This window comes from Neophocaena asiaeorientalis, unplaced genomic scaffold, assembly GCF_003031525.2.
Source record: "Neophocaena asiaeorientalis asiaeorientalis breed wild unplaced genomic scaffold, Neophocaena_asiaeorientalis_V1.1 scaffold114, whole genome shotgun sequence".
NCBI lineage: Eukaryota > Metazoa > Chordata > Mammalia > Artiodactyla > Phocoenidae > Neophocaena > Neophocaena asiaeorientalis.
In genome coordinates this window covers 5,673,456-5,691,842 of record NW_020173116.1, presented here as the reverse complement: position 1 = coordinate 5,691,842, position 18,387 = coordinate 5,673,456, and the positions used below count along the sequence as shown (strand labels likewise).

The window sequence follows — 18,387 nt, the reverse complement described above, 5'->3', positions numbered from 1 at the left end:
ACAAATGAAGTTTTTTAAATGGACACCCAGCTGCTGGGACCATTACACTGTTTTTATTATTTCTGTTAAATTTTAGGACAAAAACTTTTTTAAGTGTTAAGTAGTCAATCAAACGCTAAAATTCAAATCAACTCACCTGTTGAACAGGACTGTCAACTGTAAACGCTTTATAAACAGCCAATGCCTGGCTTTTACTTCCTTTGCTCCAGATGACCATATTTCCAGCCACATAGAGTTCCTCATCGTAATCTACTTCTTCTCCAATTTCACTTACGCCTTTCCTTAACTGCCAGCTCTCCTTAAAAATTAACACATGTAGGACATGTTCAAGCACTTTTTTCCAAAGTATGGAGCAGGATTTATTAATTAAATCAAATAATCATTCAGAGACAAGTTTCCTACTCTCTCTTTGCCTGGGGAGTAAGACTCAATCTAAGCCCAATTCTTATAAGCTTAGTGCCACTGATTAACAAAGTGGGGTGTGTGCATATGTATATTATATACCTTACAGGATGTTTTATATTATACTACTATATTATTTGCCCCAAATATAAACAAACAAAAATTGTACCATATCTATAGATCAAAAAATGAAACCAACATGCTAGGGAAACTAAAATGCTATATTAGGTGCATGGGGAAGTGATGGAGAGGGGGCAGGAAGGTGCACGTGGGAATCACTGGGGGAGTTTATTCACAGGGTAGATTTCCCTGCTTCACAACTAAATATACATTCACCTTCCTTCCCTTGTCCCACTCATCAAAATAAATGGGAGAGAGAAAGGTTCAGACTTCTAACTACATAGACTCCCTGAGATTTTGGTATCCCAAAAGGAATGAAAGTGGAATAAGGTGGGAAAGACTGATTTCCTGACACACGCTAACATCTCATTCTCCGATTTAAGAACCAGTACTCTATCTACTTATGTGGCATTTTCTTTGTCCTCAAGAAACATGTAAGTCTTTTTGCAGCAGGGACCATTTCTAACTCTACCATCTAATAATCAAACAACATGAAATCTGGTCCCCACATACTAAGGGAAGAGAAAGAGGTTTAGAAAGGACCATAATCATAGTACTTATTATAAAACCATGAGTTATATGCCTAAATAAACGGTTATGACACCATAATACAATGAAGTCATTATTTTAGTCTTGACTGAAATTACCAAATCTTAACCACTGCCCTAGAAGTAGCATTATACTCATTTCTCAGTTGCAGGTAGCCTTAAATTACAAGTAGATCACAACATTCTATATTTCAAAAACACAATGGGAAACTTAACGGAACCTTCTGTTTCTCGTGGATCGTAACCTCCTGAAGGGATCCCACCAAGCCAGCGGCACCATCAGAAGACCATAACTCCGACGCTGGCTGCAGCTGGCGAAGCTGAAGGTTCAAAGCATTAGGGTGGTGCTTGCAGTGGTCTCGACCAAAAGGAACAAATTCCTGCAAATCCCCGGCTGCAATCATTGTTGCCCTTTCTTCATAGAAGTTCGACATGGGTTCCAAATATCAACATTATTTCTGTATGAATTCAAACACACTCTGGTCAGCTTCTAGAGTTAAAACCAGAATAAAATATCATAAAAGCTTACAGAAGAGTCATTAATCCTTAGATGAGTGTCAATCCTATTACACTGTAGGTGTACAAGTAATGATAACATCAAAGGTCATTCCAGATCTGAGTCTCAGGTGATTACAGTTATTGCCACATTTTACTTGGAGACTGACCAATAGACGGTTACCACCGAAGGAAACTGCTGGGTTGAGACAAGCACTTACATCCCACAACACCTGTCCTATGTCTCCTACTACTATATGCTAGTTTTTCCACACTTCACATATGAAGTATTTAGACAAGTTGTACTTTACAGTCCCGTGACTGCCCGGCTTCTCAACATTTAAGGTCATTTCTGTTCAGCTGTTGAAAACTCATTTGAAAAGCACACCTCAAGGACCACTGGCATATTGGAATGAAACAAACCAAAAAAACACAAAAAAAACACATATTACTTCTAATTCATCACAAGTTGAACTACTCGTTTCAGCTGACCAATCCACAAAAGACCTAATAAACTGTCAAATGTCACCAGTAGTTTTGACACCCCAGTCCACCGAAACATATGACTACAATCAATTCCAATTTGGGGTCCAAACACAGGAAACCAAGGCATGAAGAACTCTGGCCATGGGACAGCCACACTTGCAGCAAATTTATGAGTCCTAAATTATGAGCTTTTAATTAACACAACCTAGTACAGTACAGCTTATCACTATAAAGATGTGGCTGAGCGGTGGGTGGAACCATGCCCCTTTACTTCCAAAACATTTCTACATACAGTAGTTGACAGCTAGTAAAATTCACTGTATAATGTGGTATATAAGGTGGATGCCAGTTCTCTCTCTAAGAAAACACCTACATTAAAAATGGATTTTGTGGCATCACATTTAAGCTACGATCCTCAAACAGATCAAAACCAACGTTTGACCACAGCACCATAGACAACTTTAAAGGGTTTGAAATGGCACTCACAATTAAAAGTTTAACTAGGGCTTCCCTGGTGGTGCAGTGGTTGAGAGTCCGCCTGCCGATGCAGGGGACACGGGTTCGTGCCCCGGTCCGGGAAGATCCCACATGCCGCCGAGCGGCTAGGCCCGTGAGCCATGGCCGTTGAGCCTGCACGTCCGGAGCCTGTGCTCCGCAACGGGAGAGACCACAACAGTGAGAGGCCCACATACCGCATAAAAAAAAAAAGTTTAACTAAATTTGACTTATATTTCTCATCTGAGGTCTTTTTGGCATCAGTAGGGTTTTTTCCCTGCAATATCGCAAAGCCCCTGTAGTTCCCATGCAGCTCCTCTAGGGTCAAAGTTATTTTGCTATGAATTAAATGCTATTCCTGACATAACCATACGCCACAATCAAAACACTTTTATTTTCCTCCCGCTAAAATTCAGAATTGAGAAGACCTGAACTTGGGATATAACTAAAACAGTACCTTATAAAACTTACAAGAAAAAAATAAAATTCAGCTGGTCTTCCTATATTCTAGTCAACAGGATAACCAACATTAAAAAACTTGCGAGTTCACCCGACTTCAGTTGTGCAATTATTGAGACGTTATCCTATTAAAACTTTGAGAGGGGCTTCCCTGGTGGCGCAGTGGTTGAGAGTCCGCCTGCCGATGAAGGGGACACGGGTTCGTGACCCGGTCCGGCAAGATCCCCCATGCCGCGGAGCGGCTGGGCCCGTGAGCCATGGCCGCTGAGCCTGCGCGTCCGGAGCCTGTGCTCCGCAACGGGAGAGGCCACGACAGTGAGAGGCCCGCAAAAAAAAAAACTTCAAGATTAAATAACAAAAGTATTCATTATGGTTATTTCATAGTACAATATCTTTTTGTACTAATTAAAGCGACACATTTAATACTTTTGCAATACCCCAAATTTTTATGTTTTTACTTATTAGGGGACAACATAAAGAGCTACAGATGAAAGTACTGTATTAAATTGATATGCTATAAAACAAGATATCAGCATTGCTTACCAGGAACAAAAACTACCCCGCCAGAGGTAACCACACAGTTGCTTCAAGAGTAAACGCAAATGCACACAGAAGACACCCTGAGTTGAGACTCCGCAAAAAGGCAGAGCTTCCCCGGCCTCTTTAGGGTCAGGTGAAACAGTCTAAGAGCTTGGGTCTCAGAACATCGTATCAGAGCGGCAAGGGGCTGAACTACAAGCTAAGGCCCACACGGGACACCGCGTTTAACTCAGGAAGGAAGCCGGCGCAGAGTGGAGCACGAAGGTGCACCCCGTAAAGCCCAGCCCGCAAGCTGGGGTCCCCTTGGCTCTGGCGCCCGCTCAGGGCCCGCCCCGGGCTCCCAGCCCTCCGGGTCACCGCGCGCGGGTAGGCCTCGGGGCGGGTGAGAGGGCTACCCGACAGGCGATGAACCACCAGGCGCTGCGGGCCTGGGCCCTTACCTGTGTGACTCGGGACGCGTCAGGCGCGGCGAGCACCGGCTGCTCCCCGGAGGCGCGGGGGCCGAGGGGGCCCGAGGGTGGCGGCGGGGACGGTCACGGTGACTCCTCGGCCGCTGCAGCTTCTCATTCCCTCTCCCTCCCCTATTCCGGAGGAAGACTGGGCAGCAGCTGCGAACACGACTGCTAATGACAGGCAGGCGTGCGGGAGAACCACTCAGGTGAGATGTTCAAATGGACGCGTCCATGTTGAATTTCCCGTCCTGCTTCGCGCCGAGGCGGGGCTTCGCCGGGAGCGAGCGGCGTTCCCGCGGTCCTAGCGCCTCCGTAGTTGCACGAAGGAAGCGCGAGGAGGAATTTGCTGGGTATTTATTTGTACCTTCAGCCTGTACTGGGATAGGATCTTCCTGGCGTCCAGATCTTCTCCAGGTCATGTCAGTACGAGCCTGAACTGCCTCATAACTATGAATTAGAAGGTTTTCTGACCAACTTCACTCTCGCCTCCTGACCCCCAAATTGGAGGTATATGCCTCCAGGCTTGGGGGACGGTGGGGACTCTACTGATTTTCTCTCTTTACCAGTGCACTTTAACCTTTTGGGGGTCCGGACCTTTTGAAAAGTTGATGAAAGGTATAGAGGTCCTCATAAAAACGTTGCGTGTAATAATCTGAGCTTCACAGAGACTTCCCCTAGCAATTCATAGATCCAGGTTAAGAACCCCAGCTTTACCCCTCCCTCCTTGTCTGTGGATTTAACCGTACAATATCACACTTGTGGAAACTGTATAACTCTGTTGAGCTCTAATCTCCCATTGCGTGGTGTCACTATGTTAAAAGGATTGATAGGCGTCCTATTGCCTGAGAAATAAAGTTCAAATTCCTTACCCAGAAATATAAAGTTGTCTGAAACTTTATGTCTTCACTAAAATTACCTCCTTAGGGTCTCCAAACACATCTTGCACTTCGTGGTATCTTGGTTCATTCTCATCTCTTTATTTGAAATGTCAACCTTCAGGGTTTAGCTCAAATGGCCTCTTCTCAGAAGGCTTTACTCCAACAGGAAGGAGCCTGCTGAGGACTGAATATTTGTGTCTCCTCCCCAAATTCCTATGGTGAAACCTAATGGCCTATGTGATGATACTAGGAGGTGGGACCCTTAGGAAGTGCTTAGGTCATGAGGGTGGAGCCCTCATGAAAGGGATAAGTGCCCTTATGAAAGAGACCCCACAGAGCTCCCTGGCCCCTTCCACCAAATGAGGACACAGCAAAAAGACGGCTGTCAATGAACCAGGAAGCACAACCTCAGCAAACACTGAATCCGCTAGCACCATGATCTTGGACTTTCCAGCCTCTAGAACTGTAAAGAATAAATGTTTGTTGTTCGTAAGTTTATGGTATAGCAGCCCAAAGGGATCAAGATAGAACTTTGTCTATCTTAGGCTCTGAGACCAAAATATCCCCAGACATCCCTGCCCTGAGGGTACACATGAGGTCAAATTAACAATCACATTAACAGTGCTCTGCCTTTATCTTTTACTATTTCCTCCTACAGGGTCCCCCTCAGCTCCACTCCCTCTCTAAGTCCTCTTCTTACCAGCCCTCTTCCTGACCTGGTCTTTCTGGGAGAAACAACATCAGGACATATCCCAGTTGCCTCTCAGAGTCTCTGAGTGCCACCCTCCACCTCTTGCCCCACCTCAGCCACCACCATGGCCTGACCATATGTGGACCCTCCTAGAGAAATGGACACCCTAGGCTGATTCCACCAGCCCTGTCAGCCCCACTACCAGCCACTTGCCACAGAGGACGAGGCCCTCTGCCCTGGCTTTGCTGTGCCATCAGGCCATTGTCACACTCTCTGGGGCACTGACTTGGAGGGAATGCCTCCCCATGGGGTGTGCAAGCTGATATAAACCCAGAAGTGTAGGGAGCAAATTTAGATCAAGGCAAATTTTGTTCAAGAGGAGCAAGGCAGGAAGGAGCCAGAGACATAAATTCCCTTTTCTTTTCCCTCTGGTGGACTGTTCTACAGCATGGTTTCTTTGCACAGCCTGCCAGACATCCTCTGTGGCTGAGTGGGCACACCTGCCAAGCAGTCAGCCAAGTTTTTGGCAGTGGCCAATGCAGTGCTTCTCATCCTTCCCTTCCCTTCATTCTCTTTATCGTGGGCTAAAGCATCAGCACTCATCAAATCTGCCTCCAGCTCTACGTTTTAGAGAACACAGTCCACAAAGTGTGTCCTATGCGACTTATTGTCCAGTCTGTGAATAGAGTTACTGAAAGGGTTCGCACAGGCCTTCCTCCTGGATGTTCCCTTGCCTGCCAATAAATTCTCTCAAGATGCCTCTCCGTGGCCTCCGCCTATGATGTTTTCCCAGGACTGGGGTTACCTGAAACACAGACTTTCCATTTTAAAACCAGATATCCCAAGCAAGCTGGGACCACTGGTCACCCTAATTTGCAGTCATAAGAGGCAGTTTTCACATGCATTTGAGCAAAACCTTACATTCTGGGACCTTGGGTAATGAACCCCGCAGCGTATAAAACACAATGTCTTCTCTATTCAAACGTCTGGCTAGCCTGGCTGGCCCAAATATGTCTCACCGGTATTTGTAAAAACAGTTTCAACATCGGGGCAATTTGCAGCACTGCATTGAACAGACAGGAAGTCTAAACATCTAGGAAATTAGAGGTTTTATTCGTTTAATCAAAGCTTGTCCCATCTTAAAGGGGAATTTACTTTCCCAGTTTTAAATTTTCTCTTCTCAAAGAGACTCCAGGGAAGCCCCGGTTTACAATATTTTGAGTCCACAATTTAAATGCTACTTTTTCAAATCTCAGTAACCTACTTTGCCCTACAAAAACACAATTTTAGAGAGCTGTAATTAGAGATTAAATTGAGAGTAGGTGCCACGTGGAAACTCAACTGGATTCAACTCTCAGTTTTTCAGAGGCAACTCTGAGGTTAACTTGCTTAGTAACTTTTGTATTAAGTTCTTGCTTCCCAATTCTGATTTTATCCAGCAATATTTTACTACTTTAAGCCTCTGGATCTCTTGGCTATAAATGCTAAATTAGTAGGCAGCAAGACTTGAAATAGTGACTGTAATGGACTTTTTCATAGCACAGTGAATATGTTGTTATATGATACTGAATGGGGGCATTAGCTATAAATGGCACCAAGCAGTCATTCCCTGTATGGTAATGTAACCAGCAACAACTAAGGAAATACTTTCTAAAATCCCTCCGTGATAAAGGTATCCTTTTTTATTTTTATTATTTTATAAATTTATTTATTTTTGGCTGCGATGGGTCTTCGATGCTGCGTGCGGGCTTTCTCTAATTGCGGCGAGTGGGGGCTACTCTTCATTGAGGTGCACGGGCTTCTCATTGCAGTGGCTTCTCTTGTTGCAGAGTACAGGCTCTAGGCACGTGGGTTTCAGTAGTTGTGGCACACGGGCTCAGTAGTTGTGGTGCACGGGCTTAGTTGCTCCGGGGCATGTGGGATCTTCCTGGACCAGGGCTCGAACCTGTGTCCCCTGCATTAGCAGGCAGATTCTTAACCACTGCACCACTAGGTAAGTCCCGATAAAGGTATTCTTAACCATTGTGAGACTTTACCCAGTAAGGGTGGGTAGTTGAAGTTGGTAGAGAAAGAGGGACACCATACACTGAGAGAGAAGAATTACAAGGCTTGAATTCTCACTTGACTAGTGAATAAGTTCAGAGGTAACTTTGAACTTATTATTATTATTTATATTCCCACCGCTGAAAAAAAAGGTGTGGGGGGGGCTTTCCAATTTCCACAAGTGAATATGTGCTGTACATCATATCTATAGCTTTTTAAGAACTCTGAGCGGTTTGAGATTTTTACCTTCTCTGCCTGCCACAGTACTATAAATGCTGGTAGAAGCCAGAAAACTGCCGGGTCAAAGATGAAGAATAATTTGTTACTTACAGCAGAGCATCAGCATTTTTGTGCCAGTTCCCTGAGTCCAAATTCCCACAGAGTGATGTGAAGGCTGGATGACATCTACATGCACCCTGGGTTGCATCACAGGAAAGAACAGTGAGCTTAGGAAACCCAAATCTTTAATAATGGGTAGTAAGAATGTCTGCCCTTGGCTCCAAGGGAGACACGATCTCCATCTTCTAAGGCTGTGAGCAAACCTGCCTTTTGCTCAAGAAGTAGACACTATCTCTATCTTCCAAGGCAGTTTCCTACACAAAGGAACAAAGGCAGACAGTGCCCCCCAAGCAACAAGCGGAAACATGAAAGCCCCATGGAGAACTGTCTCCCAACATGGCAAAGTATAACTTTCATTTTAATGAAACTTTATTATTAACTAGCACCCCTATCCAATATCAAAGTTTCTTCTATACAAGCAAACTAAAAGACACAGGAGCTGGGACTTCCCTGGTGGTCCAGTGGGTAAGAGTCCATGCTCCCAATGCAGAGGGCCCAGGTTTGATCCCTGGTCCAATGCAGAGGGTCCGGGTGCGATCCCTGGTCGGGGAACTAGATCCTGCATGCATGCTGCAATGAAAATAAAAAAGATCCTGTGTGCCACAACTAAGACCTGGTGCAGCTTAAATAAATAAATATTTTTAAAAAAAAGACACAGGACCTAATTTCATAAAGGTTGTGTATTTGTCATCTCTTGCTGTGTAACAATATTACCACAAACCTAGTGGCAATGCATATTTATCTCCCAACTCCTATAGTCAAGAATCAGGCATGGCTTAAGTGGCTCCTATGATTAGGGTCTCACCAGACTGTAGCCAACATTTGGCACTGAGTCTTGAAAGATACTTAAATCAGTTGGGAGGCGTAAATAGGAAAAGTCATTTTAGGCAAAGAAATCGGCCCGGGAAAAGGCTTGGAGATGACAAAGTTTATGACTGGTTTGCAAATACCCCAAGAAGTTTAGGAGTCGAGAAAATAAATCCAGGAGTATGTGCAGAAAGAGAACTAGCAAGCCAGGATGCTTATTCAAGAATTATCTATGGACCACATCAAAAGGACAAAGAAGCCAACTCTAAGGGGTGCCACTGGCCTAAAGGAATAATTTGAGTATCATAAAAAACAATGATCTTGGGGACTTCCCTGGCAGTCCAGTGGTTACGACTCTGCACTTCCACTGCAGGGGGCATGGGTTTGACCCTGGTGGGGGAACTAAGATCCTGCATGTTGTATGGTGTGGCAAAAAAAAAAAAAAAAAAAAAGGATCTTAATGGATTAAAACACATTAGATATGTTAAAATGTGCATTCATAATGATGCTAAACAAACAAACAAGACCTTCTTGATTAACAATGGAGGTTAGTAGTGCACCAACTTGTTTCTCTGAAATTTGATAATTAAAGTGAAAGTATCCAGCACTTATTCAATCCTTCCTCTGTGATCTCTGCATTTCAAGAATAATCAATGAGGGGAAAGGGACAAATTGGGAGATCGGGAATGACATATACACACTACTATACATAAAATAGATAACTGGGAATTCCCTAGCAGTCCAGTGGTTAGGACTCAGTGCTTTCACTGCCGAGGGCCCGGGTTCAATCCCAGGTCAGGGAACTAAGATCCCACAAGCCACATGACATGGCCAAAAAAAATTATTAATTAATTAATTAAATAAATAAAATAAAATAGATTACTAATCAGGACCTACTGTATAGCACAGGGAATTCTACCCAATATTCTATGATAACCTATATGGGAAAAGAATCTAAAAAAGAGTGAACGTATGTATATGTATGATTTGTTCACTTTGCTGTGCAGCAGAAACTGACACAACATTGTAAATCAGCTCTACTCCAACAAAAATGTTTTTAAAAAAGAATAATCAATGAGTTGGTGAGAGAAAGTTCTTTTTATAGAGGAATCCCAGGTAGTAAAGAGAATTATTGAAAGTATTAGAAACTCACTGTTCCCAGATAAAGGACTTAAGAGACATGCCAAAATGCAACGTGAGGACTTTTCTTTTTGGATCTCTTGACCTGAACAAGCCAACTATTAAGTGACATCTTGGACTCAACCAGGGAAATTTGAATATGTACTGAGTATCAGATGATGTGAAAGAATTCTTAATTTTGTTAAGTGTGATACTGGTGATTAAGTTCAAAAAAATCCCTATCAGATTGAGATGCAGATTAATTTAAGGGTAACATAATGTGTCTGGGATTTGTTTTAAAGAACTGAAGCCAAAAAAGATGGGGGGGAGGGAATACATGAAACTAGACTGGCAAAACGTTAACAATTGTTGATACTTTGTGTTAAGTATGAGAGTTCATTACTGGAAGTGGAATCACTTTTGCCTATGCTTAAAATCTCTCACAGTAAATACTTTTAAAAAGAAAATCATAAATAAACAAATGCTACCTTTTCACAGAGTACTTTTCCAACCCCGTCTTGAAGCTGGTACCCCCTGCGATCCAGTTTACTCCCTTTAGAAAACTTTTCACAAACTGTAACTCTTCTTTTTAAAAAGTATGTGTTTCTTAACTCTCTCTAGAATACAAGCTCCATCCTACTCATGATGGTGGCAAGCACCTACCACTCAGTCACGTGCATAGAGGATGAGCGATATATATATTAATGAGTGAATGAATGGATAACGAAGCCAGATATTGGTGAAGGTGGGAGTAACGAGTACTCTCAGGCACTGAGAGTGAGCGTGTAAATGATGGGGAACATCTCTGGGAGACAGAAGGAGAGTAAAGATAAGTAGACCAGACTGCTAGACTGCTTTCATCATAGGAGGATAAATGGAAACAACCAACAAGAGGGGACTTCTAGGTAAAAAAGGCAGATTAAACAGAGTGATCCTTCCCCAAGGGTTAATTAAAAAACGATAAAGGATTTTCTTCGAAGTTATAAACTCAGGAGGATGGGATGCATGGGAAAGGAGACAATAGCTTAAATGTTTCGGAAGCTGTAAAGCAACAGAGTGATAAATTACATAAGTCATTTAAGAAAACTGAATAGTAGGAGTTCCCCAGCGATCCAGTGGTTAGGACTCCACACTTCCACTGCTGAAGGCCCGGGTTCAGTCCCTGGTCGGGGAACTAAGATCCCAAAAGCCGTGTGGCAAGGTCAAAAAAATAAACAAAAACTGAATAGTAAGCAACAATAGGGGAAAGGTAAGAACCAGGCCAAATTATACCATAAAACCACAAAAGTCTTAGGAATTGGTGGTATCAGGTACCCCTAGTGTGAATGAAGAAATGGCACAGTGTTAAGATGAGGAGGTTGGGTCGAGAGTCCATTTAAAAATGAATCCAGGGCTTCCCTGGTGGTGCAGTAGTTAAGAATCCACCTGCTGGGAGGACCTTCAAGATGGCAGAGGAGTAAGACGTGGAGATCACCTTCCTCCCCACAAATACATCAAAAATACAACTACATGTGGAACAACTCCAACAGAACACCTACTGAACGCTAGCAGAAGACCTCAGACTTCCCAGAAGGGTCATCGTGCTCCAGCCGGGTGTCAGACCTGAGACTCTTAGACGGGAGAGCTGAATTCAGGACATTGGACCATGAGAGACCTCCCAGCCCCATGTAATATCAATCGGTGAGAGCTCTCCCAGAGATCTCTGTCTCAACGCTAAGACCCAGCTCCACTCACTGACCAGAAAGCTCCAGTGCTGGACACCCCATGCCAAACAACTAGCAAGACAGGAACACAACCCCACCCATTAGCAGAGAGGCTGCCTAAAATCATAAGTTCACAGACATCCCAAAACACACACCTGGATGCGGTCCTGCCCACCAGAAAGACAAGATCCAACCCCTCCCACCAGAACACAGGCACCAGTCCCCTCCACCAGGAAGCCTACACAACCCACTGAACCAACCTTACCCACTGGGGGCAGACACCAAACACAGCGAGAACTACAAACATGCAGCCTGTGAAAAGGAGACCCCAAACACAGTAAGATAAGCAAAATGAGAAGACAGAGAAGTACACAGCAGATGAAGGAGCAAAGTAAAAACCCACCAGACCAAACAAATGAAGAGGAAATAGGCAGTCTACCTGAAAAAGAATTCAGAATAATGACAGTAAAGGTGATCCAAAATCTTGGAAAAAGAATGAGGAAAATACAAGAAACATTTAACAAGGAGCTAGAAGAACGAAAGACCAAATAAACAATGATGAACAACACTATAAATGAAATTAAAAATTCTCTAGAAGGAATCAATAGCAGAATAACTGAGGCAGAAGAACGGATAAGTGACCTGGAAGATAAAATAGTGGAAATAACTACCACAGAGCAGAATAAAGAAAAAGGAATGAAAAGAAATGAGGACAGTCTCAGAGACCTCTGGGACAACATTAAATGCACCAATCTTCGAATTATAGGGGTCCCAGAAGAAGAGAAAAAGAAAGGGACTGAGAAAATATTTGAAGAGATTATAGTTGAAAACTTCCCTAATATGGGAAAGGAAATAGTTAATCAAGTCCAGGAAGCACAGAGAGTCCCATACAGGATAAATCCAAAGACAAACACGCCAAGACACATATTAATCAAACTATCAAAAATTAAATACAAAGAAAAAATATTAAAAGCAGCAAGGGAAAAACAACAAATAACATACAAGGGAATGCCCATAAGGTTAACACTTGATCTTTCAGCAGAAACTCTGCAAGCCAGAAGGGAGTGGCAGGACATATTTAAAGTGATGAAGGGAAAAAACCAAGGTTACTCTACCCAGCAAGTATCTCATTCAGATTCAGCAGAGGAATTAAAATCTTTACAGATAAATAAAAGTTAAGAAAATTCAGCACCACCAAACCAGCTTTACAACAAATGCTAAATGAACTTCTCTAGGCCGGAAACACAAGAGATGGAAAAGACCTGCAATAACAAACCCAGAACAATTAAGAAAATGGTAATAGGAACATACATATCGATAATTACCTTAAAGGTAAATGGATTAAATGCTCCAAACAAAAGACATAGACTGGCTGAATGGATACAAAAACAAGACCCATATATATGCTGTCTACAAGAGACCCACTTCAGACCTAGGGACACATACAGACTGAAAGTGAGGGGATAGAAAAAGATATTCCATTCAAATGGAAATCAAAAGAAAGCTGGAGTAGCAATTCTCATATCAGAAAAAAAAATAGACTTTAAAATAAAGACTATTACAAGAGACAAAGAAGGACACTACACAATGATCAAGGGATCGATCCAAAAAGAAGATATAATAATTGTAAATATTTATGCACCCAACATAGGAGCACCTCAATACATACGGCAAATGATAACAGCCATAAAAGGGGAAATGACAGTAACACAACCATAGTAGGGGACTTTAACACCTCGCTTTCACCAATGCACAGATCATCCAAAACTATAATAAATGAGGAAACACAAGCTATAAATGACACATTAAACAAGAATTTTTTAGACTAGGAATATCCCACATGGCGCGGAGCAACTAAGCCCATGAGGCACAACTATTGAGCCTACGCTCTAGAGCCTAGAGCCTGTGAGCCACAACTACTGAGCCCATGTGCCGCAACTGCTGAAGCCCGGGCGCCTAGAGCCCGAGCTCCGCAACAAGAGAAGCCACCACAATGAGAAGCCTGCACACCACAACAAAGAGTAGCCGCTGCTCGCGGCAACTAGGGAAAGCCCACGCGCAGCAAGGAAGACCCAACGCAGCCAAAAATAAATAAGTAAGTAAATTTATTTTTTAAAAAAAAGAAAGAAAGAAACGGGACTGTCCCAGAAGTTCTTATGTCTCAACTCAATATACAGTCAGATAGTTGATTGTAACTTTTAACTCTTGTCATCCTCATTTACATTGGTTGGCAAACAACAAAATATTTAAACAACTAAAAATATTTAGTAGGGCTTCCCTGGTGGCACAGTGTAAAAAAAAAAAAAAAAAAAAAAAAAAAAAAAAAAATATTTAGTAAAATTAGTTTAACAAGATTTTTTTTTTGGTGACAGAAATGGTGAATTATTTATTATTTTTTTCTTCCAGTTTTATTGAGATATAATTGACAAACAGGACTGTAAATTTAAGGCGTACAGCATAATGACTTGACTTACACACATCATAAAATGATGACCACAGTAAGTTTAGTGAACATCCCTCATCTCCTATAGATATAAAATTAAAGAAATTGGAAAAAATATCCGTGCGATGAGAACTCTTAGGATTTATTCTCTTGACAAATTTCATTAGATAACATACAGCCGTGTTCATTATATTTATCAGGTTATACATTACATCTCCAGTACTCTTGTTATTTTTGATAACCTTGACAGTTTTGAGCAATGTTGGTCGGGTATTTTGTAGAATATTCCTCAAATGGGATATGTCTGATGTTTTCCTCATGATTAGACTGGGGGTATGGATTTGAAGAGGAAGACTGTAGTGATAAGTGCCATTTTCATCACATTAAGGGTACATATCAGTCACATGAGGGTTGATGCTAGTATGGTCATGTAGCTAAGGTGATGTTTGTAAGGTTTCTCTAAAGTTACTTTTCCCCCATTTCCATACTGTACTCTTTGGAAGGAAGGTAGTATGTGCAGCCCTCATTGAAGGAGTTGGGCCAATGGATTTGTTTTGTTTTACAAAGTTGCAAAAGCAATTCAGTGGAGGAAAGATAGTCTCTGAACACAGTGCTGGAAGAATTGAATATTCATATGCAAAAAAAGAGAAAAGAATCTTGATCTCTACCTCATACTATTAACTCAAAATGGGTCAAAGACCTAAATGTAAGACTAAAACTATGAAACACATAGATGTAAATTTTTGTTACTTTGGATTAGGCAATGACATTTTAGATATGGCACCTAAAGCTCAAGCAACCAAAGAAAAAATGGTAAAGTCCAATAGCTAAATTGGAATTTTTAAAAACCTAAGGATTTTGTGCTTCAAATGATACTATTAAGAAAGTGCAAAGACAATCCATAGAATAGGAGGAAATGTTTGCAAGTCATATGTCTGACAACTCTATGATCGAGAATATATAAAGAACTCCTACAACTCAATATAAAAAGACACCCCAGGGCTTCCCTGGTGGCGCAGTGGTTGAGAGTCCACCTGCCGATGCAGGGGACACGGGTTCGTGCCCCGGTCCGGGAAGATCCCACGTGCCGCGGAGCGGCTGGGCCCGTGAGCCATGGCCACTGAGCCTGCGCATCTGGAGCCTGTGCTCTGCAACGGGAGAGGCCACAACAGTGAGAGGCCCGCGTGCCGCAAAAAAAAAAAAAGACATCCCCATTAAAAAATGGGTACAAGCACATGAAAACACTAATTCAAAAAAATATCTGCATCCCTATGTTCATTGCAGCATTACTTACAATAGCCAAGATACAGAAACAACCTAGGTGTCCATCATGGATGACTGAATAAAGAAGATGTGGTCTACATATACAGTGGAATACTACTCAGCCCTAAAAACAGAATGAACTCTTGCTATTTGCAACAACATGGATGGATCTTGAAGGTATTATGCTAAGTGAAATTATTCAGACAAAGACAAACTCTATGATTTCACTTATATGTGGAATATGAAAAACAAACAAACATACAAACAAAATAAAACAAAAAGAGATACAGAGATCAGGTTAGTGGTTACCAGAGAAGAAGGGGTTTGGGAGTGAGCCAAATGGGTGAAGAGGGTCAATTGTATGGTGATGGATTGTAATTAGATTTGTGTTGGCGATCACTTTGTAGTATATACAGACGTTGAATTATAATTCTGTACACCTGAAACTTACATAATAAAAAAAATGGGCAAAGGATTTGCATAGACATTTCCCCAAAGAAAATAAACAAATGGACACAAGACACATGAAAAGATAATCAACATCATTAGTCATTAGGGAAATGCAAACCAAAACCACAATGAGGGACTTCCCTGGTGGTGCAGTGGTTAAGAATCCGCCTGCCAATTCAGGGGACACGTGTTCGAGCTCTGGTTTGCGAAGATCCCACATGCCGTGAAGCAACTAAGCCCATGCGCCACAACTACTGAGCCTGCGCTCTGGAGCCCACGAGCCACAACTACTGATACCGCGTGCCGTAACTACTGAAGCCCACACATCTAGAGCCTGTGCTCCGCAACAAGAGAAGCCACCGCAATGAGAAGCCCGTGCACTACAATGAAGAGTAGCCCCCGCTCACCGCAACTAGAGAAAGTCCGCGTGCAGCAATGAAGACCGAAAGCAGCGAAAAATAAAAAATTTTAAAAACCCACGTTGAGACACTACTTCACACGCACTAAAATGCCTATAATCTAAAAGATGTATAATAACAAATGTTGATGAGGATGTGGAAATACTGGAACCCTCCTGTGCTACTTGTGAGAATGCAAAATGGTGCAGCCACTTGGTGAAACAGTTTGACAGACCCTCAAAACAATTAAACCTAGAGTTGCCATACTAGCCAGTAATTCTACTGCTAGGTATATACCCAAGAGAACTGAAAACATACGTTAACACAAACACTTTTACATGACTGTTCGTGGCAACATTATTCATAATGGCCAAGAAGTGGAAACAACCCAAATGCCCATCACCTGGTGAACGGATAAACAAAATGTGGTATATGCATACAATGGAATATTAGTCAACTATCAAAGGGAATATTAGCACTGATACATGCTACAACATGGATGAACCTTGAAAGTATTATGCCTAGTGAAAGAAGCCAGTCACAAAAGGCCATGCTGTATAATTGCATTTATATGAAATGCGTGGAATAGGCAAATCCATAGAGACAGAGCGTTTATCAGTGGTTGCCAGGGGCTAGAGGTTGGGATAGAAGTGGGGGGGGGGGAAACAGAAAGTGACTGCTAGTAGGTACAGGGTTTCTTTTTGGGGTGATGAAAATGCTTTAAAATTAGATAGTGGTGTTTCTTGCACAAGTGTGTGATTCACTTGTGCAGTAAAAACTGCTGAATTGTATACTTAAAAATGGAGTTTCATGCTATATTTTATGCAATACGAAATATATCTGAATAAAGTTGTTTTTTTAAAGTTCTTAGATAAGACACCAAAAGTACAATCCAAAAGAGTAAAAAAAAAAATAGTGAATTGGACTTTATCAAAATTAACACTTTTTATTCTGCTAAAAACACCATTAAGAAAAAAAAAAGACAAGTCACAGACTGGGAGAAAACATTACAAATCACATTACTGACAAAAGGGTTGTATTCAGAGTATATAAAGAATTCTCAACACCCAAATAAAGAAAACAAACAACCTTGTTCCTTAAAAAAACTCTTGTCATACTTAAATGAGACGGTCATAATCACAGTTATAAACTGATTTATCCAGTTATTACCCAGTAAAAAGAACAGATTCTAATTGAAACTATGCAAAAAAATTTTATGATTATGAAAAAAGAGAACTCAGTAAGACACTTTGTATAATATTTAACCAATGTTACCATTGTTCTGAGTGGTTTTGTAGATAAGAGTAATCAATATATATCACTAATCATAACAGAATCATTATTATGTTTTCCTTTACTTATTAACATAATCTATATTACAGTCTTTTATGGGATTGCTTTTTCTGAATTCTGAGGGGCCAGCTGGTACAAGATAACTATTTTTGAAATGTCTCATTACAGTTTGAACAAGTTTAGCAGTAAAATGATGGCTAGAGATAAAGAAAAAAAACCTTTTTGATATGCTCATCAGGAATAGAATATTATCCATAATTAAATCAAAGTAGGTTTGTATGGATCCTGAATTAAGCAGTGCACTTTCATGCATTCGTCTGCTTCTGGACTAAAGTGTCTGCAATCCTACCTCAGTCCTTAAGTACAGGTTGACAGCAGTTGGCAATGTCAGTTTATTCTGGAAAGCCTGGATCTATGGTACAGTCCTCAACTGCGGCTTGTTTGATGTTTCTTCTAGAAGACCAATTACTCTCGGGCAAGCTACCCTTAAGAGGAGGTAATAGTTGGATTAACTCCGTCTATTTTGTTATGTGCCCTTTGTTGTATGTAGCACTTGTTCAGGCAGATTACAGCTAGTTAGGGGCATAACTTTTCAGACTTAATCACACGTTATTGTTGCACATGGAGCTCTCCCTCACATCTTGAACTGATTCATATTAATATTTGGGGGCCTTCCCTAATTGTGTGGAGGAGAAAAGAGAGAGAAAGCCATGTTCTCCAAACTCTAGATTTCTCAGAAGGATCAGAAACTCGAAAAAAATCCAGAAACAATCATTCCCTGACCATCACATACTCCAGCTCCTTCATTCAGTTATCCAAACCAAGTAAGACCCTCTTAAAAGTGTTGACCCATTTGTTATCAATATATAAAACCAGTTTAAAATGTTTCCATCAGTCTTTGTATACATTTTCTCCCCTTACCAAAGGAATCAGAAAGATCTGTGTGCCTGCACTAGATTTTGC

The 18,387-nt window shown here is 41.6% G+C and overlaps 1 protein-coding gene across 4 annotated transcripts in view; it reads right to left on the bottom strand.

Moving 5' to 3' along the window:
- ANAPC1 (anaphase promoting complex subunit 1) overlaps positions 1–4,216 on the bottom strand; it is a 112,635-nt gene extending 108,419 nt beyond the window's left edge. For all 4 annotated transcript variants that reach the window (XM_024743902.1, XM_024743901.1, XM_024743904.1 and 1 more), the window contains exons 1-3: positions 3,986–4,216; positions 1,292–1,528; positions 137–298 (exon numbers count right to left, since the gene is read on the bottom strand). In XM_024743902.1, the coding sequence (XP_024599670.1) occupies positions 137–298; positions 1,292–1,504 (375 nt within the window). In that variant the 5' untranslated portion in view covers positions 1,505–1,528; positions 3,986–4,216. The remainder of the gene's footprint in view (positions 1–136; positions 299–1,291; positions 1,529–3,985) is intronic.
- Positions 4,217–18,387: the final 14,171 nt, after the last annotated feature.